At 51.9% G+C, this 27,267-nt stretch overlaps 1 protein-coding gene across 4 annotated transcripts in view; it reads left to right on the top strand.

The window, feature by feature from the left end:
* npas1 (neuronal PAS domain protein 1) overlaps nucleotides 1-27,267 on the top strand; it is a 625,083-nt gene that overhangs the window by 580,862 nt on the left and 16,954 nt on the right. For all 4 annotated transcript variants that reach the window (XM_073029337.1, XM_073029338.1, XM_073029340.1 and 1 more), the window contains exons 9-10: nucleotides 12,263-12,369; nucleotides 22,630-22,777. In XM_073029337.1, the coding sequence (XP_072885438.1) occupies nucleotides 12,263-12,369; nucleotides 22,630-22,777 (255 nt within the window). The remainder of the gene's footprint in view (nucleotides 1-12,262; nucleotides 12,370-22,629; nucleotides 22,778-27,267) is intronic.

Here is a 27,267-nt window from a genome sequence, read left to right as displayed (position 1 = left end):
CATCTCATCCATGCTGACCAAGATTCCCAATACTAAGCCTATTTGATCGCATTTGACCCATAACTCTTTAAACCTTTCCTATCCACTGTCTAAATGTCTTTCGAATGTCGAATGAGTACCTGTCTCAGCCACTTCCTCCAACAGCTCATTCCATATACTGACCATCCTCTGGGAGGCAAAAGTTGACCCTCGGGTTCCGATTAAATCTCATTTGAAACCAGAAATTTTATAACAAAACAGAACAGTTGAATTTGCAAGGTTTTGGACAACTTGCAATAACTCGGCCAGGACTTCACTAGGCAAGGATCAGCACAACTGAACAAACAAGGGGTTAGCACTGCCCCTCTAAATACAGGCAGACCCGGGTTACGTACGAGTTCCGTTCCTGAGTCGGTCTTTAAGTCGGATTTGTATGGAAGTCGGAACAAGTACATCCGGTATTATTTAGCGTCAGTTAGTCAAACGTTTGTCTTAGTATATAGTATATATTTTACCTTTCTATGCATATAAAACAATTAAGAAACGTATGTATTCCAATAATTAAACTGCTGCGTTGCTTAGTAATAATTGTAGCTTTCATCGGGGCAGAGCCTTTCACATGCTCCATTATTCTCACTTTATCCGTTATCCTTTAAAATTGTTCCGATCGTTGACCGACTGTAGCCTAATGCTTTTCCAATGACCGATGGTGTTTCACCTCTTTCCAAACGCTTTACTATTTCCACTTTATTTTCAATCGCGATCGCTTCCCGTCAATGGAACAGAAACACTGCCGCTGGCGGGTGCCGAGCTTTGCCGGCTCCCGAGGTCCGCTGGGTCCTAAGGACCACCGCACTGAGACAGGTTAAATGGGACAAGTGGGGGCTGTGCTGGGTTTGGGTATTTGATCCTCCACAATATTCCACGTGGGAATTTAAACTGGAGGTGGCAGTGTTTTTTTTATGAGGTCGAGTTGCGAGCTCGACATCAACCCAGCCCGGATGGTACGGAGTCACTAGATCGACATCAACCTGGCATGGGAACGGTCTATCACTGGATCGAACTCAGGAAACTCCATTCTCCAGCCCGGCGCTGATCTCACTGCGCCACCAGCCGACCGGAACGGGGGGGGGGGGGGGGGTCAGGGTGAATCTTACTAAGAAAAATTTAAGCCAAATACAAAGTTAAACACAGTGTCAACGGCAACGACTTAAAATGGCGGACGGCGTTCTTCTTCCTCGGTTCGTAAGTACGAGTTGTCCGTAAGTCGGACGTTCGTAACTCGGGGACTACCTGTACACCTTGCCCAAGGGTGACCTGCAGGCTAATGGAGGGAAGGAGCGCCTCACACCTCCTTTGCTGGAGACGTCAGCCAAAATTAAATATGCTCAATAACTTGGTCTCCACAGCTGTCTGTGGCAATGAAGCCCACTGATTGACTACACTATGCCCTCCTCATCTCTACTATAAGATGACCATGACATCTTTGTTCTCTTCCTTCCTTACAATGGAGTAAGTTGATTAATGTTAGTTACAAACACCTTAAAACTGGCTGTAATCACAAGATGTACATCTCACTCTTGACTTCTGAAGACAGTCTGGATCAAAGTATCACAAGATCCAACAGAGCACACATGATAGTGGTGTTGGTGACATTTACTGGGAGCATTGTTTATCAAAGGTTCAAAGGTTCTTTTTATTATCAAAGTATGTTCGCAGAATACAACTCTGAGATTTTTCTTCTCCAAATAGCCATGAGATAAAGAAAAAAAATGAAGTCATTGGTCCCCCCCCGAACGAAAAAGAACTCACAAACTCCAAAAACCCCTCGCTAATCTCCCTCACACAAAAACTAATTGATCTCCCACCTATGCACGGCAGCTAAAACATCAAACACCCCCCCCCCCAACCACCAAGACCCTGCCATGCAAAAAAACAGTGACAATAACATCAAGCACCTAACTCCTGCCTCACCCAAAAAAGTAACATTTCGCCCACTGAAATGGGCCCACTGAAACATTTCAACAAGAAAGGACAAATTGAAGGAGGCAAATATAAACTTATAATCACATAAGTCTCGGAAATTCGAAAACATCCTCCATCAGCATCGAGGAGAGTGACAGCTCGAACTCAGTCCTTCTCAGTCCACGGGAAGCAGCCTCCCATGGGGAACAACCTCTGGCCTGACACAGACTCCCATTGGGAGTGACCTCCGGCCCAAAACATTGTTGAGAAACCCTACCACTCATCCCACAATCTCTCTGACCAACTGCCGTCAGGGAGGAGGTACGAGAGTGGGTAACAGCTTCTTCCCTCAGGCTGTGAGACTGATGACTGCCCTGTCACCACCGAGGTCTCGTCACTAGTACAGCGAGCCTTTGAATTTTGCACAGTTCTGTATGCGCAGTGTGTGATATACCGTGTATATAGTGGGTACACCATGATCTGAAGGAACGTTGTTTTGTTTGGAGTACTGTTTTGTGAATCTGGCGGGAGCAAAGGATGTTGGGAATGGCGAGGGTGGAGCACTGTGGGAGGGGTGTGGGACAGGTGGCAGAGAAGGAGTGCCGGGGTGGGGGGTGGCATAGATGCAGACATACCCATCCCTGAGACACCAGGCAAGGTAATTTGATTCCAAACAATTGGTCTATTGATCATTACAGAATGTCTCCTGGTGCTTCCCGCTCCCTCCCCTCTCCATGCATTTATGCATTGAGTCGTTGCCACATGATTGGCTGATTAGATATTTGCATTAATGAACAGCTGTACCTAATAAAATGGTCACTGAGTGTAAGTTATTAAAAGATGCGGGGAAATACGGAATGAGCGAATTTTTGTTCTACAGCTGCACAGACCAAACAGGAAATTTGTACGCAGCCTGAAAACGATGTGGCACATTAACAAAACGTGATGTAAAAGAAAATTCCAGCTGGCGTGGCAACAAAGGCTATGTGCGTGGGGGCATTTCGGTTACCGTGCGGCCGCACATCTTAGAGGGAACAGTGGTTACAATGCAACTGCACAAAACACTGGTTAGGCCACACTTAGAATATTGTACATTTCTGGTTGCCACACTATAGGAAGGATGTGAATGCTTTGGAGAGGGTGCAGAGAAGGTTCACTGGGGTGTTGCCTGGATTAGAGGAATTTAAGCTTGGGGAGAAATTGGCCCCTTCATGACTAATTCCTGACTAATCAAGAATCTATCAACCTCTGCCTTAAACATACCCAGTGACTTGGCCTCCACAGCTGCCTGTGGCAATGGGTTCCACAGATTCTAGAACCCTCTGGCTAACAAAATTCCTCCTCATCTCCATTCAAAAAGGACACCAAAACAAAATGGCCACCCATCTGACGTGGGCCAAGTGAATTTCAGAATTAAAGTTGGCAGCACTATCATTATGGAGTACTGTGTTCATTTCTGGTCACCTCACTACAGGAAGGATGTGGAAACTATAGAAAGGGTGCAGAGGAGACTTACAAGGATGGTGCCTGAATGGGGGAGCATGCCTTATGAGAATAGGTTGAGTAAACTTGGCCTTTTCTCCTTGGAGCGAAGGAGGATGAGAGGTGACCTGATAGAGGTGTATAAGATGATGAGAGGCATTGAATGTGTGGTTAGTCAGAGGCTTTTTCCCAGGGCTGAAATGATTGTCACAAGAGGGCACAGGTTTAAGGTGCTGGGGAGTAGGTACAGAGGAGATGTCAGGGGTAAGTTTTTTACTCAGAGAGAGGTGAGTGCGTGGAATGGACTGCCAGCAACGGTGGTGGAGGTGGATACGATAGGGTCTTTTAAGAGACTTTTGGATAGGTACATGGAGCTTAGTAAAATAGAGGGCTATGGGTAACCCTAGTAATTTCTAAGGTAGGGACATGTTCGGCACAGCTCTGTGGGCTGAAGGGCCTGTACTGTGCTGTAGGTTTTCTATGCTTCGATGAAAGTTGGACGGGCTATATTTCAAAATAAAAGCCTGAGCACAGTGCTTCTTGTCAAAAGCCCATAAGGTATAGGAGCAGTATTAGGCCATTTGGCCCATCGAGTCTGCTGAACCAACTTTCCCTCTCAGCCCCAGCTCCTGTCTTCCTCTCCTATCCTTTCAAGCCCTGACCAATCAAGAATCTATCAACCTCTGCCTTAAATAAACACAGTGACGATCCCTGCAATTGCCTGTGGCAACAAATTCTACAGATTCACTACTCTCTGGCTAAAGAAATTCCTTCTTAGCTCCGTTCTAAAAGGGCACCCCTCTATTCTGAGGCTGTCTCCTCTGGTCTTAGACTCTCCCACCATAGGAAACATCTTCTGCAAATCCACTCTATTTTTCAATGCTTCGACATTCAATAGATTTCAATGAGGTCACCCCACACTCTTCTGAATTCCAGTAGGTAGAGGCCCAGAGCCATCTACTCTACAATATCATCCTAATACGAGCAAATGGGATGAGTGTTGATAGGTCAAGTGGTCGGCAGGGACACGAAGGGCAGAAGGGCCTTCTGTTTCGGTCCTGTGTGACTCGTCAATTGAGGGAAACTCACACAGGGGAGGAGATAACATCTGGGGCAGATCAGCCGTGGCCACGTTGAAGGGCAGGGCATGTTTGATTGGCCGAATGGCCTTCCCCTCATGTTCACACTAACCCCTGTGGGAGGCCGCCGGGCAGTGATGGGGCTGATGCTATTCGCTACTTTTCAATACCGGTCATCTCTCGAAAGGATTTGATTGGCTATCGGTCATGCTGGAAGGCGCAATGCAAATGCAAGTCTTTCTTTGTGTTAAGCACATGTCTTACCTTTCCTTTGATCCTATCATGAATTTAATCCTTCTGCTTCTCCTCCTGTGTCTCTGCTGTCTTATTCAACTGTCAGCTGCCTTTTTAACTGTCTTTCAGTCACTCCACTTGTATACGTTCAATTACCTGGCTCCCTCTCTCCTTGTCCATCTCAAACACTCCTGTCTGATGTCCCTAGGCACAGACCCTCACTGACTGGACACTCCCTCCCTGTCCATCTCCAACCGACTGGACACTCCCTCTCTCCTTGTCCATCTCAAACACTCCTGTCTGATGTCCCCAGGCACAGACCCTAACTGACTGGACACTCCCTCCGTGTCCATCTCCAACTGAATGGACACTCCCTCTCTCCCTGTCCATCTCCAACTGACTGGACACTCCCTCTCTCCCTGTCCATCTCAAACTGACTGGACAGTCCCTCTCTCCCTGTCCATCTCCAACTGAATGGACACTCCCTCTCTCCCTGTCCATCTCCAACTGAATGGACACTCCCTCTCTCCCTGTCCATCTCCAACTGAATGGACACTCCCTCTCTCCCTGTCCATCTCCAACTGACTGGACACTCCCTCTCTCTCTGTCCATCTCCAACTGACTGGACGGTCCCTCTCTCCCTGTCCATCTCCAACTGACTGGACACTCCCTCCCTGTCCATCTCCAACCGACTGGACACTCCCTCTCTCCCTGTCCATCTCCAACCGACTGGACACTCCCTCTCTCCCTGTCCATCTCCAACCAACTGGACACTCCCTCTCTCTCTGTCCATCTCCAACCAACTGGACACTCCCTCTCTCCCTGTCCATCTCCAACTGAATGGACACTCCCTCTCTCCCTGTCCATCTCCAACTGACTGGACACTCCCTCTCTCCCTGTCCATCTCCAACTGACTGGTCACTCCCTCTCTCCCTCTCCAACCGACTGGACATTCCCTCTCTCCCTGTCCATCTCCAACTGAATGGACACTCCCTCTCTCCCTGTCCATCTCCAACTGAATGGACACTCCCTCTCTCCCTGTCCATCTCCAACTGACTGGACACTCCCTCTCTCCCTGTCCATCTCCAACCGACTGGACACTCCCTCTCTCCCTGTCCATCTCCAACCGACTGGACACTCCCTCTCTCCCTGTCCATCTCCAACTGACTGGACACTCCCTCTCTCCATCTCCAACCGACTGGACACTCCCTGTCCATCTCCAACCGACTGGACACTCCCTCTCTCCCAGTCCATCTCCAACACTCCTGTCTGATGTCCCTAGGCACAGACCCTCACTGACTGGACACTCCTCTCTCCCTGTCCATCTCCAACTGACTGGACACTCCCTCTCTCCCTGTCCATCTCCAACCGACTGGACAGTCCCTCTCTCCCTGTCCATCTCCAACTGACTGGACATTCCCTCTCTCCCTGTCCATCTCCAACCGATTGGACACTCCCTCTCTCCCTGTCCATCTCCAACCGACTGGACATTCCCTCTCTCCCTGTCCATCTCCAACCGACTGGACACACCCTCTCTCCCTGTCCATCTCCAACCGACTGGACACTCCCTCTCTACCTGTCCATCTCCAACCGACTGGACACTCCCTCTCTCCCTGTCCATCTCCAACCGACTGGTCACTCCCTCTCTCCCTGTCCATCTCCAACTGACTGGTCACTCCCTCTCTCCCTGTCCATCGCCAACTGACTGGTCATTCCCTCTCTCCCTGTCCATCTCCAACTGACTGGACATTCCCTCTCTCCCTGTCCATCTCCAACACTCCTGTCTGATGTCCCTAGGCACAGACCCTCACTGACTGGACACTCCCTCCCTGTCCATCTCCAACTGAATGGACATACCCTCTCTCCCTGTCCATCTCCAACCGACTGGACACTCCCTCTCTCCCTGTCCATCTCCAACCGACTGGACACTCCCTCTCTCCCTGTCCATCTCCAACTGACTGGACATTCCCTCTCTCCCTGTCCATCTCCAACTGACTGGACACTCCCTCTCTCCCTGTCCATCTCCAACCAACTGGACACTCCCTTTGTCTCTGTCCATCTCCAACCAACTGGACACTCCCTCTCTCCCTGTCCATCTCCAACTGACTGGACACTCCCTCTCTCCCTGTCCATCTCCAACCGACTGGTCACTCCCTCTCTCCCTGTCAATCTCCAACTGACTGGACACTCCCTCTCTCCCTGTCCATCTCCAACTAACTGGACACTCCCTCTCTCCCTGTCCATCTCCAACCGACTGGACACTCCCTCTCTCCCTGTCCATCTCCAACTGACTGGACACTCCCTCTCTCCATCTCCAACCGACTGGACACTCCCTCCCTGTCCATCTCCAACTGACTGGACACTCCCTCTCTCCCTGTCCATCTCCAACTGACTGGTCACTCCCTCTCTCCCTGTCCATCTCAAACACTCCTGTCTGATGTCCCTAGGCACAGACCCTCACTGACTGGACACTTTCTCCCTGTCCATCTCCAACTGACTGGACACTCCCTCTCTCCTTGTCCATCTCCAACTGACTGGACACTCCCTCTCTCCCTGTCCATCTCCAACCGACTGGACAGTCCCTCTCTCCCTGTCCATCTCCAACTGACTGGACACTCCCTCTCTCCCCGTCCATCTCCAACTGACTGGTCATTCCCTCTCTCCCTGTCCATCTCCAACTGACTGGACATTCCCTCTCTCCCTGTCCATCTCCAACTGACTGGACACTCCCTCTCTCCCTGTCCATCTCCAACCAACTGGACAGTCTCTCTCTCCCTGTCCATCTCCAACCGACTGGACACTCCCTCTCTCCCTGTCCATCTCCAACCGACTGGACAGTCCCTCTCTCCCTGTCCATCTCCAACTGACTGGACATTCCCTCTCTCCCTGTCCATCTCCAACCGACTGGACACTCCCTCTCTCCCTGTCCATCTCCAACCGACTGGACACTCCCTCTCTCCCTGTCCATCTCCAACTGACTGGACACTCCCTCTCTCCCTGTCCATCTCCAACCGACTGGACACTCCCTCTCTCCCTGTCCATCTCCAACCAACTGGACACTCCCTCTCTCTCTGTCCATCTCCAACCAACTGGACACTCCCTCTCTCCCTGTCCATCTCCAACTGAATGGACACTCCCTCTCTCCCTGTCCATCTCCAACTGACTGGACACTCCCTCTCTCCCTGTCCATCTCCAACTGACTGGTCACTCCCTCTCTCCCTCTCCATCTCCAACCGACTGGACATTCCCTCTCTCCCTGTCCATCTCCAACTGAATGGACACTCCCTCTCTCCCTGTCCATCTCCAACTGAATGGACACTCCCTCTCTCCCTGTCCATCTCCAACTGACTGGACACTCCCTCTCTCCCTGTCCATCTCCAACCGACTGGACACTCCCTCTCTCCCTGTCCATCTCCAACCGACTGGACACTCCCTCTCTCCCTGTCCATCTCCAACTGACTGGACACTCCCTCTCTCCATCTCCAACCGACTGGACACTCCCTGTCCATCTCCAACCGACTGGACACTCCCTCTCTCCCAGTCCATCTCCAACACTCCTGTCTGATGTCCCTAGGCACAGACCCTCACTGACTGGACACTCCTCTCTCCCTGTCCATCTCCAACCAACTGGACAGTCCCTCTCTCCCTGTCCATCTCCAACCGACTGGACATTCCCTCTCTCCCTGTCCATCTCCAACTGACTGGACACTCCCTCTCTCCCTGTCCATCTCCAACCGACTGGACAGTCCCTCTCTCCCTGTCCATCTCCAACTGACTGGACATTCCCTCTCTCCCTGTCCATCTCCAACCGATTGGACACTCCCTCTCTCCCTGTCCATCTCCAACCGACTGGACATTCCCTCTCTCCCTGTCCATCTCCAACCGACTGGACACACCCTCTCTCCCTGTCCATCTCCAACCGACTGGACACTCCCTCTCTACCTGTCCATCTCCAACCGACTGGACACTCCCTCTCTCCCTGTCCATCTCCAACCGACTGGTCACTCCCTCTCTCCCTGTCCATCTCCAACTGACTGGTCACTCCCTCTCTCCCTGTCCATCGCCAACTGACTGGTCATTCCCTCTCTCCCTGTCCATCTCCAACTGACTGGACATTCCCTCTCTCCCTGTCCATCTCCAACACTCCTGTCTGATGTCCCTAGGCACAGACCCTCACTGACTGGACACTCCCTCCCTGTCCATCTCCAACTGAATGGACATACCCTCTCTCCCTGTCCATCTCCAACCGACTGGACACTCCCTCTCTCCCTGTCCATCTCCAACCGACTGGACACTCCCTCTCTCCCTGTCCATCTCCAACTGACTGGACATTCCCTCTCTCCCTGTCCATCTCCAACTGACTGGACACTCCCTCTCTCCCTGTCCATCTCCAACCAACTGGACACTCCCTTTGTCTCTGTCCATCTCCAACCAACTGGACACTCCCTCTCTCCCTGTCCATCTCCAACTGACTGGACACTCCCTCTCTCCCTGTCCATCTCCAACCGACTGGTCACTCCCTCTCTCCCTGTCAATCTCCAACTGACTGGACACTCCCTCTCTCCCTGTCCATCTCCAACTAACTGGACACTCCCTCTCTCCCTGTCCATCTCCAACCGACTGGACACTCCCTCTCTCCCTGTCCATCTCCAACTGACTGGACACTCCCTCTCTCCATCTCCAACCGACTGGACACTCCCTCCCTGTCCATCTCCAACTGACTGGACACTCCCTCTCTCCCTGTCCATCTCCAACTGACTGGTCACTCCCTCTCTCCCTGTCCATCTCAAACACTCCTGTCTGATGTCCCTAGGCACAGACCCTCACTGACTGGACACTTTCTCCCTGTCCATCTCCAACTGACTGGACACTCCCTCTCTCCTTGTCCATCTCCAACTGACTGGACACTCCCTCTCTCCCTGTCCATCTCCAACCGACTGGACAGTCCCTCTCTCCCTGTCCATCTCCAACTGACTGGACACTCCCTCTCTCCCCGTCCATCTCCAACTGACTGGTCATTCCCTCTCTCCCTGTCCATCTCCAACTGACTGGACATTCCCTCTCTCCCTGTCCATCTCCAACTGACTGGACACTCCCTCTCTCCCTGTCCATCTCCAACCAACTGGACAGTCTCTCTCTCCCTGTCCATCTCCAACCGACTGGACACTCCCTCTCTCCCTGTCCATCTCCAACCGACTGGACAGTCCCTCTCTCCCTGTCCATCTCCAACTGACTGGACATTCCCTCTCTCCCTGTCCATCTCCAACCGACTGGACACTCCCTCTCTCCCTGTCCATCTCCAACCGACTGGACACTCCCTCTCTCCCTGTCCATCTCCAACTGACTGGACACTCCCTCTCTCCCTGTCCATCTCCAACCGACTGGACATTCCCTCTCTCCCTGTTCATCTCCAACACTCCTGTCTGATGTCCCTAGGCACAGACCCTCACTGACTGGACACTCCCTGCCTGTCCATCTCCAACTGACTGGACATTCCCTCTCTCCCTGTCCATCTCCAACCGACTGGACACTCCCTCTCTCCCTGTCCATCTCCAACCGACTGGACACTCCCTCTCTCCCTGTCCATCTCCAACTGACTGGACATTCCCTCTCTCCCTGTCCATCTCCAACTGACTGGTCACTCCCTCTCTCCCTGTCCATCTCAAACACTCCTGTCTGATGTCCCTAGGCACAGACCCTCACTGACTGGACACTCTCTCCCTGTCCATCTCCAACCGACTGGTCTCTCCCTCTCTCCCTGTCCATCTCCAACCGACTGGACACTCCCTCTCTCCCTGTCCATCTCCAACTGACTGGACACTCCCTCTCTCCCTGTCCATCTCCAACCGACTGGTCATTCCCTCTCTCCCTGTCCATCTCCAACCGACTGGACACTCCCTCTCTCCTTGTCCATCTCCAACTGACTGGACACTCCCTCTCTCCCTGTCCATCTCCAACCGACTGGACACTCCCTCTCTCTCTGTCCATCTCCAACTGACTGGTCATTCCCTCTCTCCCTGTCCATCTCCAACCGACTGGACACACCCTCTCTCCCTGTCCATCTCCAACTGACTGGATATTCCCTCCCCAGTCCAGAGGGAAAAATAGAGAGACAGAGGTGGAGAGGGGGACAGAGGGAAAGAGAGCAGTGGAGAGAGAGGAAGAGTGGGAGAGAGAGGGTGAGGGGGAAGGAGAAGGAAAGAGAGAAAGAGGGAGAGAGAGAGGGGGAGAGATAAAGAGAGAGGCAGGAGGTAGAAGGGGAGAGGGAAAGGGTGGTAGAGAGAGGGAGGGAAATGGAGAGGGGGGGAGGATCTGTGCTCCCTCTATCCATGTTACGCACCTGCCTGCCTGTTAAAAATGAGTGCACTTAAATGTAATATTGCATCTGTCAAGTGAGGAGATTGTCAGTGGAAATCAGACACAGAGGAGCGGCTGTTCTTGCTCGATGGAGGAGGTGATGATGAGAGGATGATGGGTGTTTCTGTACAGGGCAGATAGAAACTGTTCCCAGGGTCAGAAGAAATAGGGGTGATCTCACTGAAACCTGCTGGGTGTTGAAAAGCCTCGATGGAGTGAATGTGGAGAGGATGTTCCCAGCAGCGGGGAGGTCCAAAACCAAAGAACACCAGTTCAGAATAGAGGGTGCAGATGAGGAGGAATTTCTTCAGCCAGGGGGTGCTGAATCTGTGGAACTTGATGCAACAAATGGCTGTAGAGACCAAGTCATTGGGTATATTTAAGGTGGAGGTTGATAGATTCTTGGTTAGACAGGGTATCATGTTTATGGAGAGAAGGTAGCAGAATGGGATAATAAATCAGCCATGATGGAATGGCAGGGCAGGGCCTTTGAGATGAACAGCCTAATTCAGCTTATGGTCTATGGTGACTGGACCGAACATGTCCTGAGGGAAAAGTGTTTTTACACGGTGAGAGGTGAGGAAATGGAATCGGCTACAAGAGAGGGAATGAAGTTGAGAAGGAAAATAACTCAGCCATGATGGAAGGGTGGAACAGACATAATGGGCCAAATGGCCTCTTCCTGCTCCTATGGTCTTACCCTCTGTTGGAGTGTTGTAGAGGTATGGAGGGAAGTTCTATTGTGATGACACGGCATGAGTCCCAGATGCAGAGATTTGACCCAAATGGTCAACAATCCTTTTTCACTCACAGATGCTGCTCAACCATCTGAGTTCATCTGCAAATTGTTCGCGGCCTCATATTCTGCAGTTTCCTGTGTCTCCATGTTGGCCCTGCCCTGGGAGTGTGTGATGGGACAGTGTAGAGGGAGATTCACTCTGTATCTAACCCGTGCTGTCCCTGTCTGGGGAGTGTGTGATGGAACTATTTTAGTGTTGTAAGACGGAACAGCTTGTCTGGTCCTGTTTTAGTTCAGATTTCCTTTGTATAATGTGTGGGGTAATAAGAGAAAACTCGCTTACTGCTCAGGGCTTGAAGTCTCGTTCAGGTCCTTGTCGAAAACAGCAGTTCTTTCATTTCCCTCTCATCCGTGTTCCATCTACCAGGATCTCGGACTACATGGACTTGTCCACAGCGGACGTGGTGGGGAAGAACTGCTATCACTTCATTCACGCCGAGGATGTGGAAGGGATCCGACATAGCCACCTGGACTGTGAGTAAATCCGTTCCTTCCCAATTCCCTGACAGCCCCACTGTACGGAGCACATTGCTTCGGGAACGCAGTACTTCAATCAGTGAGAATTGTCCACAGCAACACAATTTAGTCAGTGGATATACTGACTGCTAGTGCAAGGCAGCAAGGAAAAATATGTTTCTTTACTTAGAGATCTCAGTCCCCGGTCATCCAGACTATCTCCAGATGGTGCAGAGAGAGCTTCACTCTGTATCGAACCCGTGCTGTCCCTGTCCTGGGAGTGTGTGATGGGACAGTGTAGAGGGAGCTTCACTCTGTATCTAACCCGTGCTGTCCCTGTCCTGGGAGTGTGTGATGGGACGATATGAAGGGAGCTTCACTCTGTATCTAACCCGTGCTGTCCCTGTCCTGGGAGTGTGTGATGGGACAGTGTAGAGGGAGCTTCACTCTGTATCTAACCCGTGCTGTCCCTGTCCTGGGAGTGTGTGATGGGACAGTGTCGAGGGAGCTTCACTTTGTATATAACCCGTGCTGTCCCTGTCCTGGGAGTGTGTGATGGGACAGTGTAGAGTGAGATTCACTCTGTATCTAACCCGTGCTGTCCCTGTCCTGGGAGTGTGTGATGGGACAGTGTAGGGGGAGCTTCACTCTGTATCTAACCCGTGCTGTCCCTGTCCTGGGAGTGTGTGATGGGACAGTGTAGAGGGAGCTTCACTCTGTATCTAACCCGTGCTGTCCCTGTCCTGGGAGTGTGTGATGGGACAGTGTAGGGGGAGATTCACTCTGTATCTAACCCGTGCTGTCCCTGTCCTGGGAGTGTGTGATGGGACAGTGTAGGGGGAGCTTCACTCTGTATCTAACCCTTGCTGTCCCTGTCCTGGGAGTGTGTGATGGGACAGTGTAGAGGGAGCTTCACTCTGTATCTAACCCGTGCTGTCCCTGTCCTGGGAGTGTGTGATGGGACAGTGTAGAGGGAGCTTCACTCTGTTTCTAACCCGTGCTGTCCCTGTCCTGGGAGTGTGTGATGGGACAGTGTAGACGGAGATTCCCTCTGTATCTAACCCGTGCTGTCCCTGTCCTGGGAGTGTGTGATGGGACAGTGTAGAGGGAGATTCACTCTGTATCTAACCCGTGCTGTCCCTGTCCTGGGAGTGTGTGATGGGACAGTGTAGGGGGAGATTCACTCTGTATCTAACCCGTGCTGTCCCTGTCCTGGGAGTGTGCGATGGGACCGTGTAGAAAGTTGCTTCACTCTGTATCTAACCCGTGCTGTCCCTGTCCTGGGAGTGTGTGATGGGACAGTGTAGAGGGAGCTTCACTCTGTATCTAACCTGTCCTGTCCCTGTCCTGGGAGTGTGTGATGGGACAGTGTAGAGGGAGCTTCACTCTGTATCTAACCCGTGCTGTCCCTGTCCTGGGAGTGTGTGATGGGACAGTGTAGAGGGAGCTTCACTCTGTATCTAACCCGTGCTGTCCCTGTCCTGGGAGTGTGTGATGGGACAGTGTAGGGGGAGATTCACTCTGTATCTAACCCGTGCTGTCCCTGTCCTGGGAGTGTGTGATGGGACAGTGTAGGGGGAGCTTCACTCTGTATCTAACCCTTGCTGTCCCTGTCCTGGGAGTGTGTGATGGGACAGTGTAGAGGGAGCTTCACTCTGTATCTAACCCGTGCTGTCCCTGTCCTGGGAGTGTGTGATGGGACAGTGTAGAGGGAGCTTCACTCTGTTTCTAACCCGTGCTGTCCCTGTCCTGGGAGTGTGTGATGGGACAGTGTAGACGGAGATTCCCTCTGTATCTAACCCGTGCTGTCCCTGTCCTGGGAGTGTGTGATGGGACAGTGTAGAGGGAGATTCACTCTGTATCTAACCCGTGCTGTCCCTGTCCTGGGAGTGTGTGATGGGACAGTGTAGAGGGAGCTTCACTCTGTATCTAACCCGTGCTGTCCCTGTCCTGGGAGTGTGTGATGGGACAGTGTAGAGGGAGCTTCACTCTGTATCTAACCCGTGCTGTCCCTGTCCTGGGAGTGTGTGATGGGACAGTGTAGAGGGAGCTTCACTCTGTATCTAACCCGTGCTGTCCCTGTCCTGGGAGTGTGTGATGGGACAGTGTAGAGGGAGCTTCACTCTGTATCTAACCCGTGCTGTCCCTGTCCTGGGAGTGTGTGATGGGACAGTGTAGAGGGAGCTTCACTCTGTATCTAACCCGTGCTGTCCCTGTCCTGGGAGTGTGTGATGGGACAGTGTAGAGGGAGCTTTATTATTTACCCAATGAGTATCTGTGGTAATGAGAAGAGGGCTTGTCCCGGATGGCGAGGGTTATATGAAGCTAGGGTGCCTAAGACTTTTGCACAGTCCTGTAGTAATTTTATGTATTGCACTGTACTGCTGCCTCAAAAAAAATACATTTTTCATGACGTGTGTGAGTGATGAGAAACCTGATTCTGATTTGGGTCTCTGTTGTGGACTGGGAGTGGGAAGGGGGCAGGGAGAGGGGGATTGTGGTTGGGGAGAGGGGAGGGAGCAGGAAGCTCCATACAGATAGTTTGTAATGATCATTAAACCAACTGTTTGGAATCAAATGACCTTGCCTGGCGTCTCAGGGCTGGGTGTGTCCCACCCGCCCCTGTCACTCCTTCTCTGCCACCCGTCCCAAACCCCTCCTGCGGCACTCCACCCTCACCATTCCCAACATCCTTGGCTCTCTCCATATTTACAACTCGCTCTCCATTCCTTGTTGAGATAACCCCCTTACCCCAGAAAGGATGTATTGCCTTTAGAGAGAGTCCAGAGGAGATTCACAAGAGTGATTCTGGGAATGAAGGGGTTAACAAATGAGGCAGCTTTGGGCCTGTCCTCACTGGAATTTAGAAGAACGTGGGGAGGTCACATTGAAACCTACCAAATGTTGAAAGGACTAGATAGGGTGGATGTGGAGAGGAAGTTCCCTCGAGTGGGGGTATCCAGAACTAGAGGGCACAACGTCAAAATTGAGGGGGCGACCTTTTAGAACAGGGGTAAGGAGGAATTTTTAGCCGGAGAGTAGTAAATCTGTGGAATGCGCTGCAGTGGAGGCCAAGATGGTGGGTATATTTAAAGCTGAAGTTGATAGTTTCCTGACTGGTTGAGGCATCAAGGGATATGGTGAGGGGGAAGGTGTATGGGGGTGACTGGAATCCGGTATCAGCCATGATGAAATGGCGGAGCAAACTCGATGGGCTGAATGGCCTAATTCTGCTCCTATGTCTTGTGGTCTTATGGTTGACAAATACAGAACTGTGCAAAGGTCTTCGGCAACCTAGCAATATATACATGCCACTGTAAGACTTGTGCACAGCACTGGGAGGAGTGAGAGGGAAAGAAGGCGGAGAAAGGGTAAGAGAGATTGAAAGAGTAAAGGAGGGAAAACAGAGAAAAAACAGAGAGGGACCGAGAGTAAGGACGGCGAAGGTGATAGAGGCAAAGAGAGAGTGAGGGTAAAGGACTAAACAGAGAATGGTGGAGAGATACAGTGGACAAAGAGGGAAGGAGGTGAGAGGGAGATGGCGGGCCTGAGGATGGGCGATGTGAGAAAGATTGGAAGAGGACACAGATTGGGGGGGAGGTGTGACAATCAGATCGGTTGTGGGTAAATTAGTGAAATGAAACCAATAAAGTGAAATAGTTACCAAACTGTTGCTAACAAGCCAGTTCCCTCACCTTGTCTCACTGACTGTATGTTCACTGACATTAATCCAGCTCCCTCACAATGTCCCTCACTAACCCTTCTTCCCCAGCCATCTGTCCGTCTGTATCCCCACCGACATTAATCCAGCTCCCTCACACCGTCCCTCAGTAACACCTTCCCCCCAACACCCTGTCTCTCTGACTGTATCCCCACTGACATTAATCCAGCTCCTCACACCGTCCCTCAGTAACCCTTCTCTCCAGCACCCTATCTCTCTGACTGTATCCCCACTGACATTAATCCAGCTTCCTCACACCGTCCCTCAGTAACCCTTCTCCCCCGGCACCCTGTCTCTCTGACTGTATCCCCACTGACATTAATCCAGCTCCTCACACCGTCCCTCAGTAACCCCTCTCTCCAGCACCCTGTCTCTCTGACTGTATCCCCACTGACATTAATCCAGCTCCCTCACACCGTCCCTCAGTAACTCCTCTCCCCGGCACCCTGTCTCTCTGACTGTATCCCCACTGACATTAATCCAGCTCCTCACACTGTCCCTCAGTAACTCCTTCCCCCGGCACCCTGTCCCTCGGTCTGTATCCCCACTGACATTAATCCAACTCCCTCACACCGTCCTTCAATAACTCCTTCCCCCGGCACCCTGTCTCTCTGACTGTATCCCCACTGACATTAATCCAGCTCCCTCACACCGTCCCTCAGTAACTCCTTCCCCCGGCACCCTGTCTCTCTGACTGTATCCCCACTGACATTAATCCAGCTCCCTCACACCGTCCCTCAGTAACCCCTCCCCCCAGCACCGTCTCTCTGACTGTATCCCCACTGACATTAATCCAGCTCCCTCACACCGTCCCTCAGTAACCCCTCCCCCCAGCACCGTCTCTCTGACTGTATCCCCACTGACATTAATCCAGCTCCCTCACACCGTCCCTCAGTAACTCCTCCCCCCAGCACCGTCTCTCTGACTGTATCCCCACTGACATTAATCCAGCTCCCTCACACTGTCCCTCAGTAACTCCTCTCCCCGGCACCCTGTCTCTCTGACTGTATCCCCACTGACATTAATCCAGCTCCTCACACCTTCCCTCAGTAACTCCTTCCCCCGGCACCCTGTCCCTCGGTCTGTATCCCCACTGACATTAATCCAACTCCCTCACACCGTCCCTCAGTAACTCCTTCCCCCGGCACCCTGTCTCTCTGACTGTATCCCCACTGACATTAATCCAGCTCCCTCACACCGTCCCTCAGTAACTCCTTCCCCCGGCAACCTGTCTCTCTGACTGTATCCCCACTGACATTAATCCAGCTCCCTCACACCGTCCCTCAGTAACCCCTCCCCCCAGCACCGTCTCTCTGACTGTATCCCCACTGACATTAATCCAGCTCCCTCACACTGTCCCTCAGTAACTCCTTCCCCCGGCACCCTGTCCCTCGGTCTGTATCCCCACTGACATTAATCCAACTCCCTCACACCGTCCCTCAGTAACTCCTTCCCCCGGCACCCTGTCTCTCTGACTGTATCCCCGCTGACATTAATCCAGCTCCCTCACAATGTCCCTCACTAACCCTTCTTCCCCAGCCATCTGTCCGTCTGTATCCCCACCGACATTAATCCAGCTCCCTCACACCGTCCCTCAGTAACTCCTTCCCCCCAACACCCTGTCTCTCTGACTGTATCCCCACTGACATTAATCCAGCTCCTCACACCGTCCCTCAGTAACCCTTCTCTCCAGCACCCTATCTCTCTGACTGTATCCCCACTGACATTAATCCAGCTCCCTCACACCGTCCCTCAGTAACCCTTCTCCCCCGGCACCCTGTGTCACTGACTGTATCCCCACTGCCATTAATCCAGCTTCCTCACACCGTCCCTCAGTAACCCTTCTCCCCCGGCACCCTGTCTCTCTGACTGTATCCCCACTGACATTAATCCAGCTCCTCACACCGTCCCTCAGTAACCCCTCTCTCCAGCACCCTGTCTCTCTGACTGTATCCCCACTGACATTAATCCAGCTTCCTCACACCGTCCCTCAGTAACTCCTCTCCCCGGCACCCTGTCTCTCTGACTGTATCCCCACTGACATTAATCCAGCTCCCTCACACCATCTCTTAGTAACCCCTCACCCCGGCACCCTGTCTCTCTGACTGTATCCCCACTGACATTAATCCAGCTCCTCACACCGTCCCTCAGTAACTCCTTCCCCCGGCACCCTGTCTCTCTGACTGTATCCCCACTGACATTAATCCAGCTCCCTCACACCGTCCCTCAGTAACTCCTCTCCCCGGCACCCTGTCTCTCTGACTGTATCCCCACTGACATTAATCCAGCTCCTCACACTGTCCCTCAGTAACTCCTTCCCCCGGCACCCTGTCCCTCGGTCTGTATCCCCACTGACATTAATCCAACTCCCTCACACCGTCCTTCAATAACTCCTTCCCCCGGCACCCTGTCTCTCTGACTGTATCCCCACTGACATTAATCCAGCTCCCTCACACCGTCCCTCAGTAACTCCTTCCCCCGGCACCCTGTCTCTCTGACTGTATCCCCACTGACATTAATCCAGCTCCCTCACACCGTCCCTCAGTAACCCCTCCCCCCAGCACCGTCTCTCTGACTGTATCCCCACTGACATTAATCCAGCTCCCTCACACCGTCCCTCAGTAACTCCTCCCCCCAGCACCGTCTCTCTGACTGTATCCCCACTGACATTAATCCAGCTCCCTCACACTGTCCCTCAGTAACTCCTCTCCCCGGCACCCTGTCTCTCTGACTGTATCCCCACTGACATTAATCCAGCTCCTCACACCTTCCCTCAGTAACTCCTTCCCCCGGCACCCTGTCCCTCGGTCTGTATCCCCACTGACATTAATCCAACTCCCTCACACCGTCCCTCAGTAACTCCTTCCCCCGGCACCCTGTCTCTCTGACTGTATCCCCACTGACATTAATCCAGCTCCCTCACACCGTCCCTCAGTAACTCCTTCCCCCGGCACCCTGTCTCTCTGACTGTATCCCCACTGACATTAATCCAGCTCCCTCACACCGTCCCTCAGTAACCCCTCCCCCCAGCACCGTCTCTCTGACTGTATCCCCACTGACATTAATCCAGCTCCCTCACACTGTCCCTCAGTAACTCCTCTCCCCGGCACCCTGTCTCTCTGACTGTATCCCCACTGACATTAATCCAGCTCCTCACACCGTCCCTCAGTAACTCCTTCCCCCGGCACAGTCTCTCTGACTGTATCCCCACTGACATTAATCCAGCTCCCTCACACCGTCCCTCAGTAACTCCTTCCCCCGGCACCCTGTCTCTCTGACTGTGTCCCCACTGACATTAATCCAGCTCCCTCACACCGTCCCTCAGTAACCCCTCCCCCCAGCACCGTCTCTCTGACTGTATCCCCACTGACATTAATCCAGCTCCCTCACACTGTCCCTCAGTAACTCCTTCCCCCGGCACCCTGTCCCTCGGTCTGTATCCCCACTGACATTAATCCAACTCCCTCACACCGTCCCTCAGTAACTCCTCCCCCCAGCACAGTCTCTCTGACTGTATCCCCACTGACATTAATCCAGCTCCCTCACACCGTCCCTCAGTAACTCCTTCCCCCGGCACCCTGTCTCTCTGACTGTATCCCCGCTGACATTAATCCAGCTCCCTCACACCGTCCTTCAATAACTCCTTCCCCCGGCACCCTGTCTCTCTGACAGTATCCCCGCTGACATTAATCCAACTCCCTCACACCGTCCCTCAGTAACCCTTCTCCCCAGCACCCTGTCTCTCTGACTGTATCCCCGCTGACATTAATCCAACTCCCTCACACCGTCCCTCAGTAACCCCTCCCCCCAGCACCGTCTCTCTGACTGTATCCCCACTGACATTAATCCAGCTCCCTCACACCGTCCCTCAGTAACCCCTCCCCCCAGCACCGTCTCTCTGACTGTATCCCCACTGACATTAATCCAGCTCCCTCACACCTTTCCTCAGTAACTCCTTCCCCCGGCACCCTGTCTCTCTGACTGTATCCCCACTGACATTAATCCAGCTCCCTCACACCGTCCCTCAGTAACCCCTCCCCCCAGCACCGTCTCTCTGACTGTATCCCCACTGACATTAATCCAGCTCCCTCACACCGTCCCTCTGTAACCCTTCTCCCCGGCACCCTGTCCCTCGGTCTGTATCCCCACTGACATTAATCCAGCTCCCTCACACCGTCCCTCAGTAACTCCTCCCCCCAGCACCGTCTCTCTGACTGTATCCCCACTGACATTAATCCAGCTCCCTCACACTGTCCCTCAGTAACTCCTCTCCCCGGCACCCTGTCTCTCTGACTGTATCCCCACTGACATTAATCCAGCTCCTCACACCTTCCCTCAGTAACACCTTCCCCCGGCACCCTGTCCCTCGGTCTGTATCCCCACTGACATTAATCCAACTCCCTCACACCGTCCCTCAGTAACTCCTTCCCCCGGCACCCTGTCTCTCTGACTGTATCCCCACTGACATTAATCCAGCTCCCTCACACCGTCCCTCAGTAACTCCTTCCCCCGGCACCCTGTCTCTCTGACTGTATCCCCACTGACATTAATCCAGCTCCCTCACACCGTCCCCCAGTAACCCCTCCCCCCAGCACCGTCTCTCTGACTGTATCCCCACTGACATTAATCCAGCTCCCTCACACTGTCCCTCAGTAACTCCTTCCCCCGGCACCCTGTCCCTCGGTCTGTATCCCCACTGACATTAATCCAACTCCCTCACACCGTCCCTCAGTAACTCCTCCCCCCAGCACAGTCTCTCTGACTGTATCCCCACTGACATTAATCCAGCTCCCTCACACCGTCCCTCAGTAACTCCTTCCCCCGGCACCCTGTCTCTCTGACTGTATCCCCGCTGACATTAATCCAGCTCCCTCACACCGTCCCTCAGTAACCCCTCCCCCCAGCACCGTCTCTCTGACTGTATCCCCACTGACATTAATCCAGCTCCCTCACACCGTCCCTCAGTAACCCCTCCCCCCAGCACCGTCTCTCTGACTGTATCCCCACTGACATTAATCCAGCTCCCTCACACCTTTCCTCAGTAACTCCTTCCCCCGGCACCCTGTCTCTCTGACTGTATCCCCACTGACATTAATCCAGCTCCCTCACACCGTCCCTCAGTAACCCCTCCCCCCAGCACCGTCTCTCTGACTGTATCCCCACTGACATTAATCCAGCTCCCTCACACCGTCCCTCAGTAACTCCTTCCCCCAGCACCGTCTCTCTGACTGTATCCCCACTGACATTAATCCAGCTCCCTCACACTGTCCCTCAGTAACTCCTCTCCCCAACACCCTGTCTCTCTGACTGTATCCCCACTGACATTAATCCAGCTCCCTCACACCGTCCCTCAGTAACCCCTCCCCCCAGCACCGTCTCTCTGACTGTATCCCCACTGACATTAATCCAGCTCCCTCACACCGTCCCTCAGTAACCCTTCTCCCCAGCACCCTGTCTCTCTGACTGTATCCCCACTGACATTAATCCAGCTTCCTCACACCGTCCCTCAGTAACCCTTCTCCCCAGCACCCTGTCTCTCTGACTGTATCCCCACTGACATTAATCCAGCTCCCTCACACCGTCCCTCTGTAACCCTTCTCCCCGGCACCCTGTCCCTCGGTCTGTATCCCCACTGACATTAATCCAACTCCCTCACACCGTCCCTCAGTAACTCCTTCCCCCGGCACCCTGTCTCTCTGACTGTATCCCCACTGACATTAATCCAGCTCCCTCACACCATCCCTCAGTAACTCCTTCCCCCGGCACCCTGTCTCTCTGACTGTATCCCCACTGACATTAATCCAGCTCCCTCACACCGTCCCTCAGTAACTCCTCCCCCCAGCACCGTCTCTCTGACTGTATCCCCACTGACATTAATCCAGCTCCCTCACACTGTCCCTCAGTAACTCCTCTCCCCGGCACCCTGTCTCTCTGACTGTATCCCCACTGACATTAATCCAGCTCCTCACACCGTCCCTCAGTAACTCCTTCCCCCGGCACCCTGTCCCTCGGTCTGTATCCCCACTGACATTAATCCAACTCCCTCACACCGTCCCTCAGTAACTCCTTCCCCCGGCACCCTGTCTCTCTGACTGTATCCCCACTGACATTAATCCAGCTCCCTCACACCGTCCCTCAGTAACCCCTCCCCCGGCACCCTGTCTCTCTGACTGTATCCCCGCTGACATTAATCCAGCTCCCTCACACTGTCCCTCAGTAACTCCTTCCCCCGGCACCGTCTCTCTGACTGTATCCCCACTGACATTAATCCAGCTCCCTCACACCGTCCCTCAGTAACTCCTTCCCCCAGCACCGTCTCTCTGACTGTATCCCCACTGACATTAATCCAGCTCCCTCACACCGTCCCTCAGTAACTCCTCTCCCCCGCACCCTGTCTCTCTGACTGTATCCCCAGTGACATTAATCCAGCTCCCTCACACCGTCCCTCAGTAACTCCTTCCCCCAGCACCATCTAACCCAGTAGCTCCACAGGACAGGGCAGACTTTGGCCCAGTCCAGGGCTCTGTTGACGATGATCTGCTCTCCTCTCTCCCTAGTGTTGAACAAGGGTCAGGTGGTCACGAAGTATTACCGTTGGATGCAGAAGAACGGAGGGTACATGTGGGTGCAGTCGAGCGCCACCATCTCGATCAACGTGAAGAATGGGAACGAGAAGAACATCATCTGGGTGAACCATGTGCTGAGGTGAGGACCATGTTCTTCCTCATTATCTTCAACATCAACGAGCAAGCCTCACCACAAAATCAGAATCAGGTTTATTATCTCCAGCATAGAAACAGAAAAAAACCTACAGCACAATACAGGCCCTTCGGCCCACAAAGCTGTGCTGAACATGTCCCTACTTTAGAAATCACCTAGGGTTACCCATAGCCCTCTATTTTTCTGAGTTCCATGTACCTATCCAGGAGTCTCTTAAAAGACCCTATTACCGCCCCCACCACTGTCGCACTCACGCACTCACCACTCTCTGCGTAAAAAACTTACCCAGCATCTCCTCTGTACCTACTTCCAAGCACCTTAAAACTGTGCTCTCTCATGCTAGCCATTTCAGCCCTGGGAAAAACCCTCTGACTATCCATTCGATCAATCCCTCTCATCATCTTATGTGACGTGAAATTTGTTAACTTAGCAGCAGCAGTTCAATGCAATACATAATCTAACAGAGAGAAAAAAAAGAATAAATAAAATTAAAAAATAATAAATAAACAAGTAAATCGATTACATATATTGAATAGATTTTTAAAATGTGCAAAAACAGAAATACTGTATTTTTTTTTTAAGTGAGGTAGTGTTCAAGGGTTCAATGTCCATTTAGGAATCGGATGGCAGAGGGGAAGAAGCTGTTTCTGAATTGCCGAGCGTGTCTTCAGGCTTCTGTACCTCCTTCCTGATAGTAACAGTGAGAAAAGGGCATGCCCTGGGTACTGGAGGTCCTTAATAATGGACGCTGCCTTTCTGAGATACCACTCCTCAAAGGTATCCTGGGTACTTTGTAGGCTAGTACCCAAGATGAAGTTGACTAGATTTACAACCCTCTGCAGCTTCTTTTGGTCCTGTGCAGTAGCCCCTCCATACCAGACAGTGATGCTATGATGCTGCTTGACTGGCTGAGCTCAAACATAGAAGATGTTGATTGCCGATCTTTGCCGATCTTTTTAACCAAGATCACTCCCTCCCAGATAGCCCTCCATTTTTCTTTCATCCGTGTGCCTATCCAAGCCTCTTAAATGTCCCTAATGTATCTGTCTCTACCAACACCCCAGTTGTGCATTCCACACACCCACCACTCTGCGTTTTAAAAAAAACTATCTCTGACATCCAACCACCCCCACGTTTTCCTCCAGTTACCTTAAAATCGTGTCACAGTGCGCGCTGACTGGACTGAACACAGGAGCAGAGGAACCCACGTAGGGACAGAAACAAGAGTTTAGACATAGGAATACCAACAGAGCATTGGAGGCATGGCCGGGTGACACCGTGAGACAAATCATTCTCTACAAACACAAGGACTCCACTCCAGTGCTAAGCAAGAGTCCCCTTTAGATAATCATGGAATGCGGAAAACCCGTGCCAGTCACAATAAACTTGACCAGATTAAAGAGAAAGCATCAGGGCTGAACAATTCTAGTTAAGACAACAGTTAGTGTCCCCGGCCTACTGATGCTGTTGCTAGTAGGGGACAGGGCAGGGTTCAAAGTTCAAACTAAATTTTATTTATCAGTGTACATACATGTCACCATATACAACCCTGAGATTCATTTTCCTGCGGGCATACTCAGCAAATCTATAGAATAGTAACTATAACAGGATCGATGAAAGATCAACCAGAGTGCAGAAGACAACAAACTGAGCAAATGCAAATATAAATAAATAGCAATAAATAACAAGAACATGAGGTAAAGAGTCCTTAAAGTGAGATCATTGGTTGTGGGAACATCTCAATGGATGGGCATGAGTGTAGTTATCCCCTTTTGTTCAAGAGCCTGATGGTTGAGGGGTGGTAACTGTTCCTGAACCTGGTGGTGCGAGTCCTGAGGCTCCTGTACCTTCTTCCTGATGGCAGCAGTGAGAAAAGAGCATGGCCTGGGTGGGGGGTCCCTGATGATGGATGCTGCTTTCCTGCGGCAGTGTTTCATGTAGATGTTCTCAATGGTCGGGAGGGCTTTACCCGAGATGTACTGGGCCGAATCCACTATCCTTTGTAGGATCCTCATAAGCATTGGTGCTTCCATTCTGGGCCAAGATGCAGCCACCACACTACACATCTATAGAAGGTTGTCAAAGTATTAGATGTCATGCTAATTCTCTGCAGACTCCTAAGGAAGTAGAGGCCCTTCCGTGCTTTCTTCGCAATTGCCCTTATGTGCTGGGTCCGGGATAGATCCTCTGAAATAGTAACACCCAGGAATTTCAACAGATTTCAAAAGGTACATTTAATGTCAGGGAAATATATGCAATGTACATCCTGAAATTCTTTTTCTTCCCAAACATCCACAAAAACAGAGGAGTGCCCCAAAGAATGAATGACAGTTAAATGTTAGAACCCCAAAGCCCCCCCCCACAGCTTCCTCCTCCCACATAGAAGCGGGGCAAAGCAACGACCCCTCTCCCGCCCCCACCAGCAAAAGCATCAGCGCCCTCCACCGAGCACGCAAGGGTGCAGCAAAGCATCAGTACACAGACCTGCAGTACTCCAAAGATTACTCGTTCACCCAGTAATTCGACATACCACAGGCTCTCCCTCTCTCTCATAAGGGAAAAAGAGGTGTCCCTGTCTCACAGCGAGAGGGGAGGCGTAACAAACGACTCGCTGCTTTACATTGTTAAAAGTCTGTTGTGTCGCTTTTTCTGAGCTCTGCGCCCGGGGAGTCAGCCCCAGCAAGACGCAGCTCTCCAGACACACAACCCCCAGCAGCTAACCTGCTGCTCCCGACGTTCCGTGTTCTCCCGCGTTGCCTCAGTCAGGGGCACCGGCCTAAAATCAGCCCATCTCCAGAGCCACGGAAATCTGACACCCCGAAGACAAACTAGTCCTCCAGGCCACGTTCTTGGGATATCGAAATGCAGCCGGTCATGAGACCCTGAGAGCGGGTCCCATTCCCACGAAGAACCAAAGTTAGAGTGTAACTCCAGGTCAGGGTCTTCAAAATGTAAAGCTGCTGACCCTCTCCATCTCTGATCTGTCAATGACGACTGGCTCAAGAACTTCTGGTTTCCCTCTCCTGAAGTCTACAATCGAGGGTGAACCCCCTTCGAAAGATAGATCAACTCAGTATAATCTGTGCTGTCCAGCACCTTCACGGAGGGGAGATATGTCACAGTTATTCAGTCAGCTAACTTACCCATTGTGGCCACTGGTTACTAAACCTTCCTCTGCGTCCTGAGCCCTTGGGGACTCAGCCCACCGTCTTGCCCCAGCTTTAACAGAGTTCAATCCATCGAAGTACATTTATTAGCAAAGAATGTATAAATCATACAACCTTGAGATTTGTCTGCTTACAGGCAGCCACAAAACAAGAAACCCGAAAGAACCCAATTTAAAAGAATAAAGACCAACCCCAACATGAACAGAAAAAGAAAAAAAAAGCAAATCATGCAAACAACAGAAGCGAGTAACAACAAAAGCATCCTGAACCAAATTGAGTCCTTAGATCCAATTCCCCAGAGCCAGTATTCATCACATTAGCGGGGCAAGTTGCTGCAAAGGTCACAGACACAATGGGATGTCAACGGGAATGCAGGCTTTCTTCGGACCTTGTTGCCGTCCCATGGTTTTTGATGTTGGCAGGTCTTTACGTTGTCTGGGGAGAACGGCCCGGCTCCTCTAGCACTCAGCAGCTAAATCCTGACACACAGCAGCTCCGCCGTCAAACCTGTGATTACGCTTCACCACGGACTCTTATCACAGTCCCACACCACAAACCCCCCCTCCCCCCGAGCCTTCAGAGAAATAAATGTGGAAATGTTACTGCACAGCCCACATTTTTCGTCCCCATTGCATTTGTGGAAAGGGGAGAACGAAATGTCATCTCTGCAATACTGTTTAGTAATCTCTACACTGCAAATAATTAGCTGTGACTAATTCAACATAAAAGCATTAGTTGCTGTGATTTATATTTTAATTGCAAGCATTAATTACAAGGCCTAATTAACATGCACCCTAACAGAAGGAGTCACATTTCTTCATTCCAGTGTCAACTCAATCTCTCTCTCTCACACACACACAATCACGTGCAATCTCTCTCTCACTCATGCATACACTCAAATTTATAATCTCTCACACACATTCAATCTCACGCACACACATTCAAACGTACACAATCTCTTTCTTACACACATTCCCTCTCACACACTTGCACACAATCTCTCACACACACTCACAATCTCTCTCTCACACACTTACGTACTCTGTCTAGCACAGTCTCTCTCTCACACACACTCATGCATAATCTCTCACACAATCTCTCTCCCACACACTCAGTCTCTCTCACACACTCATATACAATCTCTCTCACATACTCACACACATTTCCTCTCTCTCTCACACACACACACACACACTCATTCAGACTGCAAGCTCCACACACTCAGTTTCTCTCTCACACACACAAAGTCACACTCGACCACACAGACATCCAAACTCCGGATCTCTCACAGAGGGTTGTGAGGGAGGT

Source organism: Hemitrygon akajei, chromosome 25 (assembly GCF_048418815.1).
Source record: "Hemitrygon akajei chromosome 25, sHemAka1.3, whole genome shotgun sequence".
In the NCBI taxonomy this organism is placed as follows: domain Eukaryota; kingdom Metazoa; phylum Chordata; class Chondrichthyes; order Myliobatiformes; family Dasyatidae; genus Hemitrygon; species Hemitrygon akajei.
This window is presented reverse-complemented; position numbering and strand designations above follow the sequence as displayed.